The 21439-nt window shown below is 37.9% G+C and overlaps 1 protein-coding gene across 17 annotated transcripts in view; it reads left to right on the top strand.

The window, feature by feature from the left end:
• The window catches only part of tnikb (TRAF2 and NCK interacting kinase b), a 115785-nt gene extending 104724 nt beyond the window's left edge, over nucleotides 1-11061 (top strand). For all 17 annotated transcript variants that reach the window (XM_038304393.1, XM_038304391.1, XM_038304390.1 and 14 more), the window contains 5 exons: nucleotides 72-172; nucleotides 2225-2374; nucleotides 5610-5769; nucleotides 9243-9382; nucleotides 10161-11061. In XM_038304393.1, coding sequence (XP_038160321.1) covers nucleotides 72-172; nucleotides 2225-2374; nucleotides 5610-5769; nucleotides 9243-9382; nucleotides 10161-10244 — 635 coding nt within the window. In that variant the 3' untranslated portion in view covers nucleotides 10245-11061. The remainder of the gene's footprint in view (nucleotides 1-71; nucleotides 173-2224; nucleotides 2375-5609; nucleotides 5770-9242; nucleotides 9383-10160) is intronic.
• Nucleotides 11062-21439: the final 10378 nt, after the last annotated feature.

Genomic DNA, 21439 nt, shown 5'->3' with positions numbered 1-21439 from the left:
TTTTATTGCTAATTATACTATTCAGACATTTCTTTTTTCATGTCTGACATGTTTTTTAAACTTTCCTGCAGTGAAATACGAGAGGATTAAATTCCTGGTGATTGCTCTGAAGAACTCAGTGGAAATCTACGCCTGGGCACCAAAACCTTATCATAAATTTATGGCCTTTAAGGTAAGAACAGCAAGCTGTACGTGTTCGACTTATTTGTGTTGGAGACAAGACGCCACATTACTACATATAAGTATTTAGACGAGTTAAAAGTTTACCATCAACACGCTCCTGTAAACCACTAGGGGGAGCCAATCACTAAGTCAAGTAAACAGAACTTTCCTTTTTTTGATCCAATGTTCCTGGAAATGTCTCTGCTGACAGTCTGGTCTCATTTGATTTAGTGGTTATTGTGATTCCTGGATTGTGGAGCGATTTTACATTTTTTTTGGTTTGCATCATCCATGTTTTAATGGGATTGTTGGCCTAGTGGTTAGAGCCTTGTGCTTGTGCTCTGAGAAGGTTACTAGTACCCGGGGCGATCCCCACGGCTGCCACTCTGGGTCTCTGAGCAAGAGCCTTAACCTCTCCAAACCCACCGGGTCGCCGGTGTTTCAGTTTTGAGAAAAACTCAGAATGCATGAAGGTTCCACCGGTAAAATGTTTACCACTATAGACATGTTAGACATCATTGCAAAGCTTAGATTCTCAACAATTCAACCACCTAGTTCATTTTATGGACACAGTGAGCACCAAAGCACAATGAACACAGATACAGCAGCATGTCAAAATGTAAACATGGCAAAGCAGCCACAAAAACATACCTGTGAAGGCATCCAGGAGCCGTTTTATAATTGCAATCTTCAATTGTTTAAACTCCATTCGTGCATAAGGGTCCACAGATTAAAAGTAATCCAGCATATTCGTAATAAAAATATTCCATGATTAGAATATTGTCCATAACATCTGGTTTGACATAAAAAAAAGTTAGCTGGTCATAACTAATGCTCAGTATCTTGTTAATATTTACTTCCTAATACTTATTTCCTGGGTTGTTAGCCCGAGATGTTTGGTATGATTCTTTACATCATCTTCTTATCTACAAGACAAAAGTGTCTACATCTTTGTATGACACGATTTGAACCAGATACAGTCGCTAAAATCTCACTTCCGGTCACCTGCTGTCAGCCAGTGACGTGTGATATTACGCCTCATAGAATCCTGCTGTGAAACACACAGCTGTAGCTGGTTCGATGCATGCAGCTCCAAGCTGAGTGACACAGCGGTCCTATTTTCTTTGAAGTTTGGATGCTGATTTCGTTTTATTATAATGCCCAAGGCTGAAAAATAAAATAAAATAAAGCTCAGAAAAGGCACTGGGGCTTATTTTAGCTTGAAAAGCAGCAGTTTCACTATCTTTTACTGATTTTTATGTTATTATGGATGTAGAAATTCTACATTTTGTTTCTGATTCTGAAAAAAAGTGGGGAATACTTGCTTTATAAATGTTTTGGGGCTATCAAAATGCTTCAGTTTCATTTTATGGGCCAATTAGTAAAGCAAAGCATAGTAAAAACATTTGGCACATTTGGAGACACTGCTGACACCCAAACTGTTGGAACTGTTGTAGCTGAAATGTTCTGCATTTGTGGTTTACATGATGTAGAACAAAGGGAATACAATGAGACCTGCCTTTTCTCATGTATGTATCTATTACTGCATTCCAAAAAAAAGACCTATCATTTTCCAGAATAAACAGAAACAACTGTAAGTCATGTTTGAACCGATGCAGCTTGGTCTGTGTTCTACTCACCCAATTTTCATTTATATATTCGGAAACTACAGGGTGTTAGCTTTCAAATAATGTATTACACATGTAATTTGGGCTTAAAAATCCTAAGTTATTAGCTTTTGCATTGGGGTATGCAAAATAGGCGAGAATTACCCAAAATGAGGTGGATCTGCTCCCCCCGGGCGCCGCACAATGGCAGCCCACTGCTCCCCAAGGGTTAAAATGCAGAGGTAAACCTCTCCAGTGTGAGATCAATAAAGTTCAAATATGTTTTCGAAGCTAATTTTGTCACCTGTTGTTCACCGTATTTTATCCTCTTGGATTCAAGACGTGTTTTCTGACCAAGAGGTCAGAAAACGACCTCATCAGAAACGAGTTACAGAGAGATTCTTGGCTAAAGCTCAGCAATTAAATGTCTTTACCATTCTCTCTGTCTGTGTCAGTCTTTTACAGATCTTCAACATCGCCCCCTGCTGGTAGATTTAACCGTGGAAGAGGGCCAGCGGTTAAAGGTCATCTATGGCTCCACTGTTGGTTTCCATGTGATAGATGTGGACTCTGGAAACCCGTATGACATATACATCCCCTCACATGTAAGTAAGGGTGTGTCTGTAATCTGTTTTTTTTTTATATTGTGGGGGAAATCAAATTTATTCCCACTTTAAGGACCTGATCCCAGTATTAAAAGCTTCATACAAGTATTTATTAACATTTTCAACATTTTGGGATTTTATGTAAAATATTAGCACGAGTAATGGGAGGAAAATGATACATGACTTCTTTTATTATGGAGAAATGGAAGGAGCTAAATCTAAGACAATTCTGGAAGAAAATCTGTTAGAGATGGGAAAAGATTTGAGAGATTCGTTCCAGTAGGACAACAACCCTGAATACTTATGGAGTCAATTTTGTGCGATTGTTGTTGCCTGCAAATAACAGGTTTTTTAAATGGAAATTTGAAGAAAAGAAATGCTAACTAAAATGTCAAAACATTTAATATAAAAATGAAACTTTGAAAATTGTTTAGTAAAAGAAAAGGTAATTTTTATACTTATCATTTTTTTCATATTTTATTTTTTAAAAGTTCTTACTTTTTTTTTTTTTTTTTAGAGATTTTAGATTTTTTTCTTCAAATATGTGTTTCTCAGATTGAGTTTTACATTCTATTCAAACCCTCTTTTAAAGATCAAATTCTCTTCACTTCCAGCCCAATATAAACATTCGCTCATGACCAGTAGCTGCTAACATCAATGCAGACCAGCAGAAATGCATCTTTGCTCTTCAAGGAAAGACCCCCGTAGTGTAGAGGATGTGACCTGGTAAAACAACTTGAAAAGAATAACAATTTTAAACCTTAATTTGAAATAGAGAAATTTTCCCAATAAAGCAAAATATTGTTTTGAAAGACTAAAATCTGTTATATAAAAAAAATAATAATAATAATAATTACAATGATACATTTCAGGAAGTAAAATTCAAAATTTGAGAAGATAAAATTTGAAATATAAAGTATGAGAAATGATTTTACAAAAATCTTAGAAAACAGCAAAGTTGCTCTTGAAACCTTTTTTTAATTAAAACATTTTTTCTTACTGATTTCTGATTGCCTTTCTTGTTTTTTCAATTTTTAAAATGGAAAATGTGTTTTCTACTTGCAACAATAAGGAATCAAAATTCCCTCCATAAAGATTCAACAAGACATCCAATTGTGTTTAGATCAAAGCATATTCATGTATTATGATGGTCTAGTCAAAGTCCAGAAGCTAAATCTAGCTTGTAATCAGTGGTGGGTAGATTACCCAACAGTTTACCTGGAGTAAAAATGGTAATCCAATCAGTCACTCGAGGTAGATTTAAAACATACTTAGTGAAATAGATACTTAGTTCTGAGCACTGAGCTCATAACATCATATCTAATGTTTAAACGATGTATCAGACGGAGAAATATGTCCAAATTCTGCCATTTAAAAGAATTAAAATATAATTAAAACAAAATAAACAAAGAACACACTGAAAAAAATGTAAACCTAGATAAGTCATTCTTTCTTGAATTGAGGAGATAAGTCAGACACTTTGCCAATGGAAAAAGAGTTTACATTTAAAATAAGAAAACAACTATTTCATTGCCTTATTTCGAGTGCATATTATCTAATTACCTTGTTTCAGCGTATAAATCCTCATTCCATTGGAAAATCATCTTACTTACCTACTCAAATTGAGGGTAAATACAGTGGATTTAAGACATTTTGACCTGTTTCTAGATCATTTTTGCAGTGCATGGTAAAATAACAAACTCACACAGAAGTTTCCAATTTTTTTTTTTTAAACCTATAAAAACCAAAATGTACAGTATGCAAGGCACATGTGAGGAAAACCATAACCTACCTCTAGTGATAACTAGCTTTTACTGTAAAACTCGTGGTGGATAGAAAAAACAGAAACTTTATCTAAAAGTAGCAATACTCTCACTACAGTATTACCCAAGCAAAAGTAAAAAGTTCTTGAAAGTACAGCTTCTCCTGAAAGTATCTTTTTTTATCTTAAGAGGAAGGATTAAAAAAAATTCATCTCTAGATGTAAAGAGCTGATAGAGACCAACCTTAGAGGAGCTGTAGCTGGAACTGCAGTGAAAGGATGTCCCACAAACTGTTTAATCATCTTCAGACCTCATTGTCTTATTCATAAAAAAGAGATTTTAAAGAATAACATTTGGCTTTTTGTTGTTATTTTCTGCATTGAGTTGCTTAAAATCCAAACCACACATTCTAAGCTTTGTTGCTATAAGGCAGCTAATGTTATTTCTAAGTTTGCTGAGGTTTTTTTTACTTATCTCTTTATGCTATGAAATAAAAGATAAACTACAAATATAGAAATTAAAATGAGTTGTTTGCTAAAAGTAATAAATAATAATAGATTAGTACTGCTAGATCTGATTTAAAATGGGTCTTTAGAAGCTACTGGGTGTCTAAAGTTTAAATACAATGTAAAGTTTGCGCTGATGGATGAGGGTTTACTTTATTTATTAAAATCAGAGCGAAACACTGTGATTAATTGAACAAAGTTGACTCAGTGAGTAAAAGGATAATGTTTAATAATTCAGTTTCAGATTAACGAGCTGACAAACCCTGGATAGGGCGAATTAATATTCATGAAGAAGATGGATTGTCCACCGCAGTGTCTTTGATATTATTGTGAAGAAGCTCCAAAACTTCCTCTATTTATACTTTGTCTCAAAAAAACTTTTTATATCCTTCAAGCTGGTCTCCATCAGTATTTCCCCAAAGTTCTTGGAGAGTTTAACTTTAAACTCTGATTTTCCATGCAGTGTCTGACTGTTTTCAGTCTGGAAACTAAATCTAACCTACGAGTCATTCTGACCTATTTGCTGCTCCATCTCCAGTAATCTTATTTAAGCAGAAATCTAAAACGTTTAGGTGTTTGGGACAAAAAACAAGCAAGGAAAACAGCAAATGTCCAAAAAAGAAAAAGCTTAGAATATGTTTTTCTGACCCACATTGAAATAATAAATAAAAGTCTGGCTCCTTGACAGGAAGAACCAGAGATGACTTCAGAATGTTGTACAATTGTGCGTTTAAATAAATCCAACCGTATGTCAGGAAAAACATAACAACGAAATTGTCAGTGTCCTCCTCACACCCTGGCAGGGTTTCAGTCAGACATGGATGCAAAATCGGAAACTGTAACCATAGCAACCGCCTCTCGTTGCTTTTTGGCGCTGTTGATTCCTGCTGTGCTCATGTCTGTTTCCATGGCTGGGAAGCAGGAGAACACAGCAGTTTAGTTTCCTCTGTCTCTGGTACCCTACAGATTCAGGGTCAGGTTACCCCACACGCCATCGTGGTCCTGCCCAAGACGGACGGCATGGAGATGCTGCTGTGTTACGAGGATGAGGGCGTCTACGTCAACACCTATGGGCGTATCACCAAAGACGTGGTGCTGCAGTGGGGCGAGATGCCCACATCTGTGGGTAAGTTGGTCCGGCAGTTCGCTGGATTCAGATTTTAACAAAACGCTTTGATGACCTTTTCGATGAGCTGTGGGTCAGTCCTGTTTGATTCTTTAATATACCGTATTTTCATGACCATAAGGCGCACCGTACTAAAAGGCGCACTCTCAGTTATGTGTCCCATTTCTGTATTTAACACACACATAAGGCGCACCGGACTATAGGGCGCGTTTTTTATATACAGGTACATGTCCTCTACTAACTTTAAATAGCTCTACTGCGTATTTAAAAATACAGCGGGGGCAAAACTGAGTATGACTGTGCTTTATTCATGTATTTATTACAAAGTATTAATCAAACCTTGCAGCTGGCCATGAGACAGACACATCGCAGATGACACAGCGCTGTGATCACTCCTAAATTAACTTAAAATACTGAAACCTGCCGACGGAATATGTTCGCTTTTATTGCCGGTATCCTGGTGCCTGCCGTTTAAAGTATTTAGATGAAAAACACCTGCCAGCCACCGCGTGAACCCGGAGGCTGCCCAGCCTAGAGGCTGCTGATGAAGGGATTTCTGCTGTCGGTGCACCGCTGGTATGTGGGGGTCTGAGCGCCTCCGACAGAAATAGATAATCTGGATGAACTGACTGCAATTATTAAGTTTTCAGGTGGACTTTCTCACTTAAAAACATATTAAAACTACTTTATTCCCACTGATCACAGCAAATATAGCTGCAAGATTTAGATTATTTAGATGAAAAAACACCTGCCAGCCACCGCGATGAAGAGGAGGAGACCCGGCCCAGAGGCTGCTGTTGAATTAAGTTTTCAGGGAGAAAAATAGAGCGGGAGCAAAACTGAGTATGATTGTGCTTTATTCATGTATTTATTACAAAGTATTAATCAAACCCATCAAAGTCCTCATCCTCTGTTTCTGAATTAAACAGCTGCGCTAAATCAGACATGCCAATTTCCCCTTCTTCGCTGTCAGAGCCACTTTCCGTGCAGCGCGGCTCCTCAGAAATAATGCCGGCTTTTGCGAAAGCTTGAACAACAGAGCCAGCAGACACTTTAGTCCAAGCATCAACAATCCATCCGCAAACGGTGGCGTAACTTGCCCGGCGCTGCCTTCCACTTATCCTGAAACTGTGGTCTCCGTCTGTCATCCATCGCTCCCACGCCGCTCGCAGCCTTACTTTGAACGGCCGCTTCACACCGATGTCGAGCGGTTGAAGTTCCTTTGTCAGACCCCCCGGGATAACGGCGAGCACAGCGTTTATTTGATTCACCTTTTTTTCTCATCGGCTGTGAGATGGGCACGCAGCGATGGTGATGCGTGGAAAAAACCACCTGGTCTCCTCACATACACCTCCCTCAGCCACGCTTTCATCATCTCCTCATCCATCCAGCCCTTTCATTTGCTTTAAAATCATATGTCATCAGAGCGCTGTGTCTGTCTCGCTGTCAGCTCCCAGATCAGCTTCTCTGATTGGTTGATGCGGCGCGTCCAGCAGCAAAACTTCAATTTTTCCATCTCGAGCAGCAGCAGCGCGTTGGCGGTGCGTCAGATGCTTAAACGCTCCCGACGCGCAGCGCCTGCTGCTCAAAACGCGCTGCGGGACCTTTTGCTGCGTCTATACGCGCGTCAACCATTGACTTTGCATGTAAACTCGCTGCTTCTGCTGCACCTGCTGGGTCTGGTTCACACCGATGTCGAGCGGTTGAACAGCGAGCACAGGGTTAATTTGTTTCCCCATGTTTTTCACATCAGCTGTGAGATAGGCACATGGAGACAGATTAACAGCGATGGTGATGAGTGGAAAAAAAAAACACCTGGTCTCCTTACATTCAGCCACTCTTTCATCATCTCCTCAATGAGGTGGTCTCAAAAGTCGCAGTTACAACACACATAGGGCGCACCGCACCAAAGGGCGCACCACACATTTTGAGGGAAAAAAAAGATGTTTATGTGCTTATAGTCGTGAAAATACGGTAATCATTATTTGAAAGTAAAAGATGCAGAAACCAAAGTATGCATAGACCCTAATGCAGAGGTATTCAGTTGAGCGTATGCAGGAAAGAGAACTAAGATGGTCTGATTCCCCAACTGAGCTGCAGATGTTTGCAACAAACCCTCACAGAGAAGCTGTGTTTATTCACATTAATTACATGTGGACTCCAGTATGTAACTGAAGGTGTGTAATAAAAATATTTTCAATGCTCATCTCTCAAAGAATTTGAGTTTGCAATCAAATAAAAGAAATATAACTTATTGTGTTATTCAATTCAATTCAGTTCAGTTTATTTCTATAGCCCCAATTCACAACACATGTCATCTCAAGGCACTTTACAGTTCACCAGATTCCAGTCAAATTGATTCAAAGTTTTCTATTTAAGGAAAACCAGTTGATTGCATTGACTCATTGACTCGGATGTAATCCCTCACATTAAGCATGCTTGTAGCGACAGTGGAGAGAAAAAACAGGAAGAAACCTCCAGCAGAGCCAGGCTCAGTGTGAGCGGCCATCTGCTGAGGCCGACTGGGGTTTAAAAAGAAACAGAAGCAGAGATACAAAAGGCAACTGTAAAAGGCGGCCCCGTCCAGGAAACACAGCCAGGCAGACGAGCTCTGAGCCAGCTCCCATGGCAGAGGATGAAGAGAGCACGTCCAGTTAGTCAGGGTCAGAGAAACAGGACTACACTGAAAAACAGGGGGATCTCCAACATGTATAAACAAAGGTGTTGATGGCAGCAGCACAGCTGATATTTCTCTCCAGGATGGAGTCACAGCCAAACAGGAACAGACGAGGCGAAGCTAATATGAGAGAAAGTAGAGAGAGCAGAAAGTTAGGGATTGAACTAACAGATTCTGCAGAGTAGAAAAATAGAGATAGAATGATGAAATAGGGGTCCCTATGTCCTCCAGCAGTCTAGGCCTATAACAGCGTAACTATAGAGATAGCTATGAGGTGTTATTTTCTAGATTTTCTTAACAGAATATATAATTTTCTTTTGTCTTTGCTGTCAAATTAAAACAGCTATATATCTGCAACTGGAAATGTCCCATAATTGCTGTCCCAGTCGTTTTGTAAAGGACTGTTTAAAATTATAAACAGCATTGGGTATAAATAAAGGGAACAGCAATCCGGGGTTGACCTGCACTTCACCCGCATGGCTGCATCCATCCATAGAGAAATTATCCTAGGTCCTCCAGTACTAGTTGTTATTAGTGAAAATAAGATGGACGCCACCTAAAACAATCAAATGTCACAACATTCCTGATGCTGATGGTTACTTTGCAGATCTAGGATCTTTCTTTTGGGTTTGGAATGGCTGACCTGGGGTTCTGTGTCCAGTTAACGGTGCTGATTCTGTAGAATCTCTGGTTCAGAATATAGATACCAACACATGATGAGAAGCTGTCAGAGTATTAGCCTCCTCTGATTGAAGCTCTGTGTTTTTATTCTGCATGTATCCTCCTGTCTTTGCAGCCTACATCCACTCCAACCAGATCATGGGCTGGGGGGAGAAGGCCATTGAGATCCGGTCCGTGGAGACGGGACACCTCGATGGAGTTTTCATGCACAAGCGAGCTCAGCGACTCAAGTTCCTGACGGAGAGGAATGACAAAGTAAGCATCTTGTCTCGACCCAGACCTCTTATATTCTCTTGTAGTTTTATTACTTTTTAGATTTTTAGAATTTTGTGTTAGCTTGTATTGAATCACGCTCTAATAACACTTTATGTTTACAAAACAGAATTCAGTGAAGGTTCAGTTCTTTTGTTCTATTTGGTTGAAAAGTCATTTTTTTCCCAGCTTTTATTGTCATTAAAATGTCACATGTACAGAGCAATGAAATGAACTCTCTGCATTTAACCCATCCCCCTGGGGAGCAGTGTGGGGTTAAGGATCATTGCTCAGGGACCCAGAGTGGCAGTTTGTGGGAGTCAGACTCAAACTCAGACCCTCAGGATTCCAAGCTGCAATGCCCTAACCACTAGGCTGCCCCTCCCCTTAAAGGCCAGAGTTCTGTCAGACCAGCATACCCAGTCAGACCAGCATACCCATAGTCAAAACCTGTTTATCCCTTTAGGTTATCCCTTTAGTCCTGTACAAAAAATAATTTAATGGCTTACTTTTAGGTGTTTTTTGAAGCGTATGGTGATCTGACCTTAAATAGTTTTTGATGTACATGACTAAAGGGATATATGCCAATTGAGGTAGTTTAGAGTTTTTCATTCAAAACTAAAAAGATAAACGCAAATCTGCCTTTTTGCGCTTATGATTAACTATGGATATGCTGACCTAACAGAACACTGCCACTCCCCCTTTAATGATCATAAATAAAACAGCTTTTTTGCTGTCGTTTGTAAGGAATAAACCTGAGGGTTCCCTCTGTTCTCTGCAGGTCTTCTTTGCCTCGGTTCGCTCGGGAGGCAGTAGTCAAGTTTTCTTCATGACCCTGAACAGAAGCTCCATGATGAACTGGTAACCCGCCTCCTTCTTGGAACCACCACCCTTTTGCAAGAGGGATGACAGGAGGACAGTGTCCGTGCGTGTTTATATGTGTGTGTGTACTCATGGACGACGGCGACAACAAGCTGCTGACTGGACTGCACATCTGGAGGAGGTGTTAAACCCCTGCAGGAGGCGCTGCGGGTCCTGTGGTTGGCGTCAGTACCTGCAGACCAAAGGTGACCCCACATGTCAGCGGTCGGCGCTTTGGCCTCCACCAGGGACTGTTGGACTTGACTGATGGCTGACCTGACAAGTAGCCTTTGAGTAGGGAAGCCTTTTTTTGTAGCACATCAGTGACTTTCATCCAGGGTGTTCACACTGCGAGTATACAGGTGGTTCACGGCCATGCAGGCGTGTCTGCTGCAGCAAAACCTCACTGTTGTAGTTGTAGTGAGTAAGCAAAGTAGCATTAGACATAAAACTCACTTGAGAATGAAATAATAAATGCACACAATTTTAGAATCATGCTGCTTTCATCATTTCTGTTTTATTAGATCATGTGTGAATCGAGCACATGTGAGGAAATCAACACCTGCAGAGTTTGGACATTTTTTTTTGCTTCAGTTTTAGGATTAGAAATGCACAACTTTAGAAAGCAACAAATAAAAGGCAACAGAAAACGAATTGACTCAGAGCGCCTCCTGATTGAATTTGACAATCTTAATAGACAGTGAGAGGAAATATTTGACCATAAGGTGAAAACAGGGCCACAACATTTCACTGTTTCAGCCATAGATTGAATAAATCCTGCTGTATTTTGTTCAAGCTTAAACTCTTAAAAGATGGGGGGGGGGACAATCAAATCATGACAAGTGGCTTTTTACTGCTCCTGCTGCCTTTTTGAAGCTTTTTAGCTCTCATGCCTCACAGTGAAGAGCTGCCAAAGCCGCAGGTTTTCAACACATCCGTCTGATGCTGACATGCTAAATTTAAAATGGAATTGCTCAACTCAAAATATTCTCCAAACAGATCAAATGTTACATTTGAGACTTTTAAAACCAAATTATATTTTTATCGTATTCTATAATAATAAAAAGGTGCAAAAATGCCTGATTTTATGTTTCTGTAAAAAGTAGTGTTGCACCAATGCCATTTTTTGGCCCCGATACCAGATACCCGGCTGTGCAGTATCGGCCGATACCATCTGTTTCAAATTGGTGTGTGTGTATATATGAAGAACTGCATACTACTTGGATGTAAAATAATTGCCATCATGGCTTTGTCAAGCTGCTTCCTACCTTTGTGAAGCAGGAAAAAGACTAATACAAAGTGAATCCAGTAGAACTTTTTATTGCCTACCTGGAATGGGTGACAATAGTTGAATAAACGTTTGGCTCTGAAAATGGTATCGGTGCTCTATTTGTTGGCACTCGCCGATACCGATACAACCATTTTAGTGCTGGATCGGGGCCCCGCCTGGTACGGGTATCGGTATTGGTGCAACACTAGTAAAAAGTTTTTTTTTTTTTGGTTGACTGAAACATTTCCAATAACTCCCAAAAAAAACTTGCTGTGAACCTTATTAATCTTAAAAGAACGTTTGTACAACTACTTCACCCAGTAGTCCTGATGAAGCTGTTAAAAACACTGTTATTATTAAAAGTTATGCATTGGAGGAATCTACTGTAACACCTCAGTGGTACATTTAACCACTGAGGTGTTACAGTAGTGATACATGTGCTTGGAGAGCCAGTATTCACTTTAAAATGCAATATGGCTGCCCCATCATACAAGCTTTAAAAAAAGACAAAAGAAATCTCTCTGTGTGACTTTAAAATCCCGTACGGCTACTTAATAGATGAAAAACGGCAGCAGAGCACTGGTCAAATTTTTCTCCATTGCTCTCTCTTTAATTCAGTCTGAAAATAAAGAACTATAGATTTAATTTTTCACATGTTCCAACAGTTTTTGCATTAAATAAACTCCAGTTCACCGAGCAAACATTTTAGCTGGTTTAGAAATGCGAACAATTAAGTTTTTTACCAAATTATGACTCTGACTCCTTAGTGAAGTAGGAAACAGGAAAGGCTAAAATAAAAGCTCCTTTTTAGGTCAGAGTCTTAAATTTGATTTTGGCTTTTTTTAGAAATAAACTAGCTTTAATTGTTTTTTTTATTGTTTTAGTCAGAAAGTACTGTAGAACTTCTTTTCATCAACATTTGTCACAATTATTAAGGTGGAATACTGTGATAATGCATGATCAAGCTGTAATGTTAGATATAGCTAAAGTTTAAGCATTTTTTTTATCATTTAGGCTAATATTGACCCCTGATTCAGAGGAAAATGTAACTAAGATTAAAAATGACCCAAAGTGTCCTGATCGCGCAATCAAATCCAATATGGCTCCTATTTGTATTACAAGCTGAAACCCTTAGAAATTATATATTTTTTTCATTTCTTTCATATGTAAATTTTAATTTAGGTAGAGTATCTTTGAGACTCTTGCCAAGAGCATCTTGATTCAATTTTAAAAGCCTTAAATTAGGTGCTACTTTAACCTTTTATAGGGAATGAGTAACAATTATTTAATGCTCTTAAAAATCATTTTATTGCCATCAACATGTACCCATGACTCTAATATATATATATATATATATATATATATATATATATATATATATATATATATATATACATTTATATGTATAAAACATGGCAAAATTCATCTTTACCGTGGACAGGCTGTTGAAATTTGCGTTTTTAAATAATCTAGCTTTTTCTCCGCCTCAAGCTTCATTCTGAACATATGGATTTACGATCAACCGGAAGCAGTTCCACGCTGTTTTGGAGCCAGTTATATCTGATATAATATATCCAACGAAGTTGTTTTTAAAAACGTTTTTATTTTTTTAAATAAAGCATTTTAAATGCCACTATATCACATTTGATAAATTTTAAAGCCAATTAAGGCCTTAATTTCAAAAATAGTTATTTAATGACTCTTAATGATTTTTTCTGACTCACAGAAACCCTGTGTTCTGCTAATCATAGCTAGCTAGGCTACTAAGCACAACCCTTACCAAACCCCACCTATTTCCCAGCTAGAAACTGGAAAATATTTGAGACATTAAAGTTCATATTGGCATCTATGCAAACAAAAAAACCCTATAACCTTAGAAAAAAATACTTTTGAACTAGGGTTGCCAACCCTTCCTTTAGAAAAGGAATCTTTCTGTATTTAGAAATAGAATAACCTGTCCCATATTTAGTGGAAAAGGAACGCACTTTGTCCCATTTTGCTGTGAGAGTAAAAAAAATAGTCAGTAAAAAGCTAATGGAAAATGAAGAACAAGGGCAGCTTAGATACAAAATGGTAAACTTGTTCCTGGGCCCTGTGCTGCGTTTTGACCAATGAGCTGACAACATACATTTAACAATCCAGAATACCTTCATCCCATTGGTGGAGCCAAGTGTTGCTCATGGAGAAGATAGCGGGAGACATTAGAGCAGTATGGGGGATGAATGGAGTAATTTAAATGCTGACGCTGCTTTTGGGGGCAATGCACCTTCACATAGCGATGCTCCTTCTCCTCCAAAAAAAAAAAAAATGAGGTGGGTGGAAAAAGTCTGTGATAATGAATATAAAGCACATTGCAAATATGCATCTAATTCAATGCAGATTTGAGTCAAATAGTTAAAAAAATAATTTCACACACAAAGGGGGGCTAAAAAAAATCACCATGCCAGGAGAAGGGGTAAAGGTTATCAGGTCAATTGGCACGCACATGAGGTGTCCCTTTTTTTTTTAGGGAGTTGGCAACCCTATTTTAAATTCTGTCTCTCAAGTTAATTCAGTCACAAAGTATACAACTTCTGATCAAAAGCACTTTATTGCAATTTTTGATTGCATTAAAGTGAAACCACATTGTAATGGCTTTTTTAAACATAATGGTAGAGCCTAATTCAGGTCATTTGCAGAATTAAATAAAAAAAAATTATTGCATAAAGGGTTGGCCTCGTGGAAAAGCTGAAAGCACATCATTGTTGCATTGGTGAATCATATTTCTCAGAATAGCTTCCCAAGGTCTGTTTTTAACTTGGTTTTGTTTCATTATGTTTACAAACATGCAGAAGACACTAAATAACCTGAAAATTAACAACCAAGTGCATTTAGAAATACACCTCCTATCTGCTCCAAATAAAAAACTCAGTGTAGCTTTTTGGGTTTTTATGACTGTTTTCAGTTCCTCCATGAGGGAAAGCATGCATGACACACAAATAACAAAACAGCAGGAATTTTAAGGTCACCAATATGAAATGCTGTAGATTTGGTCTGCAAGCTTGGGTTTATATGCAGGACATCTAAGTAGCTGTACTGACTCCTCTAAGGAGCCCTTGCTCACAGTGTGAACACACATATTGAGTGATGCTGCTGAAACATCTGTCTCCTCTGAGAATATGAGAACAATCCTTCAAAAAAGCAATGACTGTCAGCTGGAGAAATGAGAGATTTAACACCTCATCGCAGACAGTCTGCAGGCAGCTGCCACGGCTGTTTGTCTTGTTTCTGACGGGGAAGGAAGGTTGTAGATATTGTACTATTGCTGCAGCAGCAACACAATGACGAAAATCTTCACGTCTTTTCTCCCCTGGAAGAACTCGTCCGTAGAATAGTTGCCAACTTCTGGAAGATTTCATTTCTCCTGCCTCATGTTAGGAACATGTTTTTTTTTTTTCCAGTTTCAACTCTTCTGCTTGGTCATCGCTTTTGTAAATACTCACAATGACGTAAAGGACACGTTTGTTTTTTGCAAAGGAGATAAAAATCAAAACGGATTCATTATTTTTGGGGGATTGCATAATTCTTTAAACCATTCTATTATGTGGTTCCTTCAGAATGGGACTTTTTTCACAACAGTTCTTGGAACTAAAAGTTTATTTTCTTTCTGTCATGGCTGTTAATTTAGTTTGCATGAAGACATACATGTTGAACCGTCTTCACTTGTTATGAATTGCAGGTTTGAGGCAATACGCTTGTTGGTCTTTCAATATAAGATGGACGAAATGTAGGCAGTTTGTGTTTTTTTTAAGTTTGATAACGGTAACAATTGTACACTGGAGAATTACGCGTAATGTCAAAATTTATTATTAATTTAGGTTTGTAAAAACCAGACAGGTGTGTAGATTATGAGGTGGAAATCAACTCCCTGAGGACTGTAAATTCTGTATTTGTTAGAAGAAAATGGTGCATCTTTTACTTAACTTTCTTAAAGAGTGTGATAAATGTGGAGCAAAGGCAGTTTGAGGCCAGCTGAGGCCTTTAAAACGTGCAGGATGTTTGAGTGAATCATCAACCTTTGAATAAAGATCAGGAGGGAAAGTCTTTCAACAAACAATAGATGAAAAGATATTTATACTGTAATAATTTACATTATGATAATATCTTACTGATCATTTTAGAGGACATAGATAATGTTCACTTATCGAAGCTTAGTTGTCTTTCTACTGAATAGAGAACATAGCTAATACTGTAAGGATTTCTAAAAAAAAAATGTTTTTATTGTGGTATTATTTGTATTTCAATTTTTTGTATTAAGACTGTGAACGTGTGTGCGACTGTGTGTCTGAGTGTGCACCTGTGTGCACAGGTGTGTGAAATGCATGTGAGCGAATGTTTTCACTTCACCTGAATCACTGGAATCAGTCAGAAGAAGATCTTGGTCCGATAACACTCACTCTGTGATGTTTGGAATCTACAATAAATGTCCTCTCCTTGTATAGCAGAAAAACACGCAAGCTGTTCTGCTTCTCTTTCTTCATACATCCACATAATGTTTGTCACTGATAAACGAGCATATATGATACCCAGTAGTCCAGTTGTAAAAAAAAAAAAAGGGGGGGGGTGGAGAATTTTTATTTTTCTGGAAGCATAAATAGCCTAATTAATATAGTCTTTTAACCTAAAGCAATATGCTTGGTATGGTTGTTACATGTCAGGTACGCCGGTCATTGACCTTGACCAAGGCACCTTACAGTAGAACTGCAGTCAGTCCCTGCAAATGAATATCTGAATCCTTTCGTGTCAAGTATTTTTTTTATTCAAATTCAATTAATTAAATTGAAACAGCTCAAATCATTTTTAAAAATCTGAAAAAAAACGTCTAACAAATTCAAATACATTCAAATTAGCCTGAAAATGAAATAATCTTGTATAAAATCTAATAATTTTATTCACCTTTCAAATATTCTGTTCAGAACACTGTCACTTGCTCCACCACTGAGATTGCATGTGCCCTCTGGGCCACCGTAATTTGGTAAGCGCACAGCCTGCCGAATGTTGAAAGTGCAACATTATTACTGATTATATAATAGAAATGTACTCATTCAGTGATAAATTGTCCCAGAGGATGATATGGGGGGTGGTCATTTAGGAAGGAGGATGATTTTTAAGATTTTTTTAATCTTGAGTACTGATTAAACCCCATAAATTACAGTAACAGGTCATTTTTCTATGAGCACGCATAAAGGGACTTCTCAATGTAGGTTTTGAGAAACTATTGAAAAATATAGCTGTCATTTTTTTGGTTTTGTCTACAAGTCTATAAAAACTGTTGGAATAAATTTCGTATTATTGCAGCATACAGGTGCTGGTCATAAAATTAGAATATCATGAAAAAGTAGATTGATTTCAGTAATTCCATTTAAAAAGTGAATCTTGTATATTATATTCATAAATTACATACAAACTCATATATTTCAGATGTTTATTTTGTTTAATTTTGATGATTACAAATGACAACAAATGAAAATCTCAAATTCATCATATCAGAAAATTAGAATATTACTGAAGACCAATAAAAACAAAGGATTTATAGAAATGTTGGCCAACTGAAAAGTATGAACATGAAAAGTATGAGCATGTACAGCACTCAGTATTTAGTTGGGCCTCCTTTGGCCTGTATTACTGCAGCAATGCGGCGTGGCATGGAGTCGATCAGTCTGTGGCACTGCTCAGGTGTTATGATAGCCCAGGTTGCTCTAATAGTGGCTTTTAGCTCTTCTGAATTGTTGGGTCTGGTGTATTGCATCTTCTTCTTCACAATACCCCATAGATTTTCTATGGGGTTAAGGTCAGGAGAGTTTGCTGGCCAATTAAGAACAGGGATACCATGGTCCTTCAACCAGGTACTGGTAGCTTTGGCACTGTGTGCAGGTGCCAAGTCCTGTTGGAAAATGAAATCTGCATCTCCAAAATGTTGGTCAGCTGCAGGAAGCATGAAGTGCTCTAAAACTTCCTGGTATGTGGCTGCGTTGACCCTGGACCTCAGAAAACACAATGGACCAACACCAGCAGATGACATGGCACCCCAAACCATCACTGACTGTGGAAACTTTACACTGGACTTCAAGCAACGTGGATGAAGTGCCTCTCTTCTTTTCCTCCAGACTCTGGGACCTTGATTTCCAAAGGAAATGCAAAATGTACTTTCATCAGAGAACATGACTTTGGACCACTCACCAGCAGTCCAGTCCTGTTTCTCTTTAGCCCAGGCAAGACGCTTCTGACGCTGTCTGTGGTTCAAGAGTGGCTTGACACAAGGAATGCGACAGCAGAAACCCATGTCTTTCATACGTCTGTGTGTGGTGGTTCTTGAAGCACTCACTCCAGCTGCAGTCCACTCTTTGTGAATCTCCCCCACATTTTTGAAGGGGTTTTGTTTCACAATCCTCTCCAGGGTGCGGTTATCTCTCTTGCTTGTACACTTTTTTCGACCACATCTTTTCCTTCCCTTCGCCTCTCTATTAATGTGCTTGGACACTGAGCTCTGTGAACAGCCAGCCTCTTTAGCGATGACCTTTTGTGTCTTGCCCTCCTTGTGCAAGGTGTCGATGGTCGTCTTTTGGACAACTGTCAAGTCAGCAGTCTTCCCCATGATTGTGTAGCCTATAGAACTAGACTGAAAGACCATTTAAAGGCTTTTGCAGGTGGTTTGAGTTAATTAGCTGATTAGAGTGTGGCACCAGGGGCCATCAATTTTGAACCTTTTCACAATATTCTAATTTTCTGATATGATGAATTTGAGATTTTCATTTGTTGTCATTTGTAATCATCAAAATTAAACAAAATAAACATCTGAAATATATGAGTTTGTATGTAATGTATGAATATAATATACACGTTTCACTTTTTAAATGGAATTACTGAAATCAATCTACTTTTTCATGATATTCTAATTTTATGACCAGCACCTGTAATGTCTGACTAAGAAAGGTTGACAAATATAGCTTTGATGCAAGTACAATAGAAGAATATAAACATCTTTTAATTTCCCACAGTGAGGAATTTCAGGTTAGTTTGTAAGCTAAACAAAAAATTCAAAGCACCGTAAAAAAAAATATATTCAAAGAGGCCTAGTCATAAAATATTAAAACTGTACCATTTTCTATGCTGGTTGCTCACTTTAGTTGCATGCACAGGCTTATCACTGACGTTATGGATCCCTTTTGGATTATTGTGTTTTATTTTTGTGTTTTACATTTATTTTTTTTTCCATTAAAGTAAACTAAAGTGTTTGATATTAACCACAGAAAGACTCATTGACTGCAAATCAGCATTCCTCTATCTGTGGTATGAATAGGAAGAGTAAGTCCAACAATAACCAGTGAGAGAAAAAGTGCAAAGAAATATTTGATGCTACCTGAAATAAGAGCCGAGTCGTGCTTTGAATACAAGAGGAACGCTGGGGTTCACTAAGGCAGAGGCTAAGGCTGCACAAGCTGCTAAGGTGATGTATGGGTAAATACTGCCAGTACCTACTGGCTTAAAATGACCTAAAGTTGATTAAATTAACACCATCAGGACAAATGATTAGTGTACGTATATTGTTTTAATTGGACAGGAATGTGTGTTTGTTTGGTTTGTTTTTGTCTTTTTCTACAAGCACAGATATGGTGGTCAAAGCTTGCAAATGTCCTGCAAATACATGAATGTGCAGCAAATTCAAAAAGAACAGCAAATAAAAAAGTTCACAAACACAGAAATGTGACTAGCAAACCCAAAATACTGCAGCAGAGAAATGCTTTCAACATAGAACATAGAGAGCAGCAAACTGCACATGAAATGCAAATACAAAACTCCCGGCAAATATTTGAATGATGCTAACACACATAACATATGCTAAAGGAGAAATGCTACCAGTAGCAAAAACAACTGTAGGTTAGGAAAAACTGAAGTAATGTCACAGAATGGAAGTGCTCCAGACCACTAGGGGGAGATGATCATCAACATATATGGGACCAGACCCTTACTGAACACATCGACTGGATGCTTACAAGAGGCTGTTTAAATGTCTGCTCAAGTTTTTTTGTTTGTTTGTTTTTTTAATGCTTTATTTGTAATCAAACATCAAGCATAGATATACAACAGTTGGTGAAACATTGGACAATTATAGGCGGAAGAAAGACCTCAAGAAAGACAAGACATAGAAGGTAAAAAATAAATGAAATAAACATAAAATAATAGCTAGGGGTTTTACATTGAGTTTACGGTCATTTACAAAACTGTATAATTTTATACCATTTTTCTTCCTCCTAAATTTAAGTGATTGAAAATAAATCAAAGTTATTAAGAAAAATGTTGAAGTTTGGCTTGGTCCTCATGTATTTGTTTGTGTGAATGAAAAATGTCCCCATCATAAGTAACACATTAAAGGCTAGGTCCTGCAGGTTATCTGTCATTTTGTAGTCCAAACAAAACATTCTCTTTGTCCAGATGAGAAGGAGAATCAAATTTAGATGAACACTAGAAGCAGAAATCTTCCCAGAAAACTTTCACGTACATACAATCGTAAAAGAGGTGACCAACAGTCTCAGTTTCACATTCACAGAAGGTGCAATCATTTTCTTCAAAAACCAAAACGGAGCCTCAGAAATTGCTTGGAAGGATAAATGTCAGTGATTATTTTGAAATGCACTTCTTTAACCTTTGGAGCAACAGGAAACTGTAGATATTTACTCCGCAATTTTCCCACTTTTTCTTTGGAAAATCCTTGGATTAGGTTTCGATGGGATGTATCGGGATCAAATTCCTTGACAAACAAACTCCGTATGACATTGTTGGTCAGCTTTTTATCAATAACAGACTGACCGTTGAGTAACAGAGAGGGAAGTTTTACCTGGACATGGTTTAGGAGTAGGTTGCATGACATTATGATCAGAGGCTGAGGAAGGGCTTTGATTAATATATTGTTTTCTGTTATTTATTTTGAATTTAGAGCAAAGAGTTTCAAAAGGTAAAAAATTCCCTTTGTCATCAAAAATGTGCATTAGAATCAGAATCAAGTTTATTGCCAAGTAGGTTTGCACTTACAAGGAATTTGACTTGGTGTTGTTGGTGCAGACAAAACAAAACAAAACAAAATAGCAAAATAAGATAGAATATATATAAATATATATATATATATACACACAGAAGCTATATACAAACAGTAGACTGTGCGTTAATGTTACACGTGGAAGAAGAAGGGGTCTTCACTGTGCAGCATATTTAATTTTTATTGATTTTTCTGTGAAAACATGAACAACAACATCAGTTCACTTTTGCTATGTCTCATCTCTGATCACACTGTCTGACGTCTTACTCGCTCCACAACTGCACGCGCCAGCAGCGGATACTTTGACTAAAGCAAATCATGTAAAACATACCAGTCCTGACACATTAAACTGTGGTCGTATTCACCAAACATCAGTAAATGAACTCTTTTTAACCTCCATATTTATCATTTTTAACCACAATATTCCCTTTATTTTCATATATACACATCTCGGTGCTGTAATGGGTTAACTTGTTATTTTTGCATATTATTTCTAACCATAAACAATTATAAACAAACGATAAGACTAGTAACAGTCTAGTACATCAGTAAATTAACTCTTTTTAACCTCCATATTTATCATTTTTAACCACAATATTGATTCCCTTTATTTTCATATATACACATCTCAGTGCTGTAATGGGTTAACTTGTTATTTTTGCATATTATTTCTAACCATAAACAATCATAAACAAACAATAAGACTAGTAACAGTCCAGTATTTAGCCCATGAACTGACCCACCGTATGCTAACATCACGCCACCGCGAGCTGAGCAACTGTCGGTTAGCTCCGGTTATACACTAAGCTATTAGCCGCGTGCTAATGTTAGCAACTCGCTCAACCTGTTGAGACCA

The sequence above is a fragment of the Cyprinodon tularosa genome, unplaced genomic scaffold (genome assembly GCF_016077235.1).
Source record: "Cyprinodon tularosa strain WSP-4 unplaced genomic scaffold, ASM1607723v1 ctg533, whole genome shotgun sequence".
NCBI lineage: Eukaryota > Metazoa > Chordata > Actinopteri > Cyprinodontiformes > Cyprinodontidae > Cyprinodon > Cyprinodon tularosa.
The sequence above is the reverse complement of the archived record's forward strand: the minus strand, read 5'-3'. Positions and strand labels throughout refer to the sequence as shown.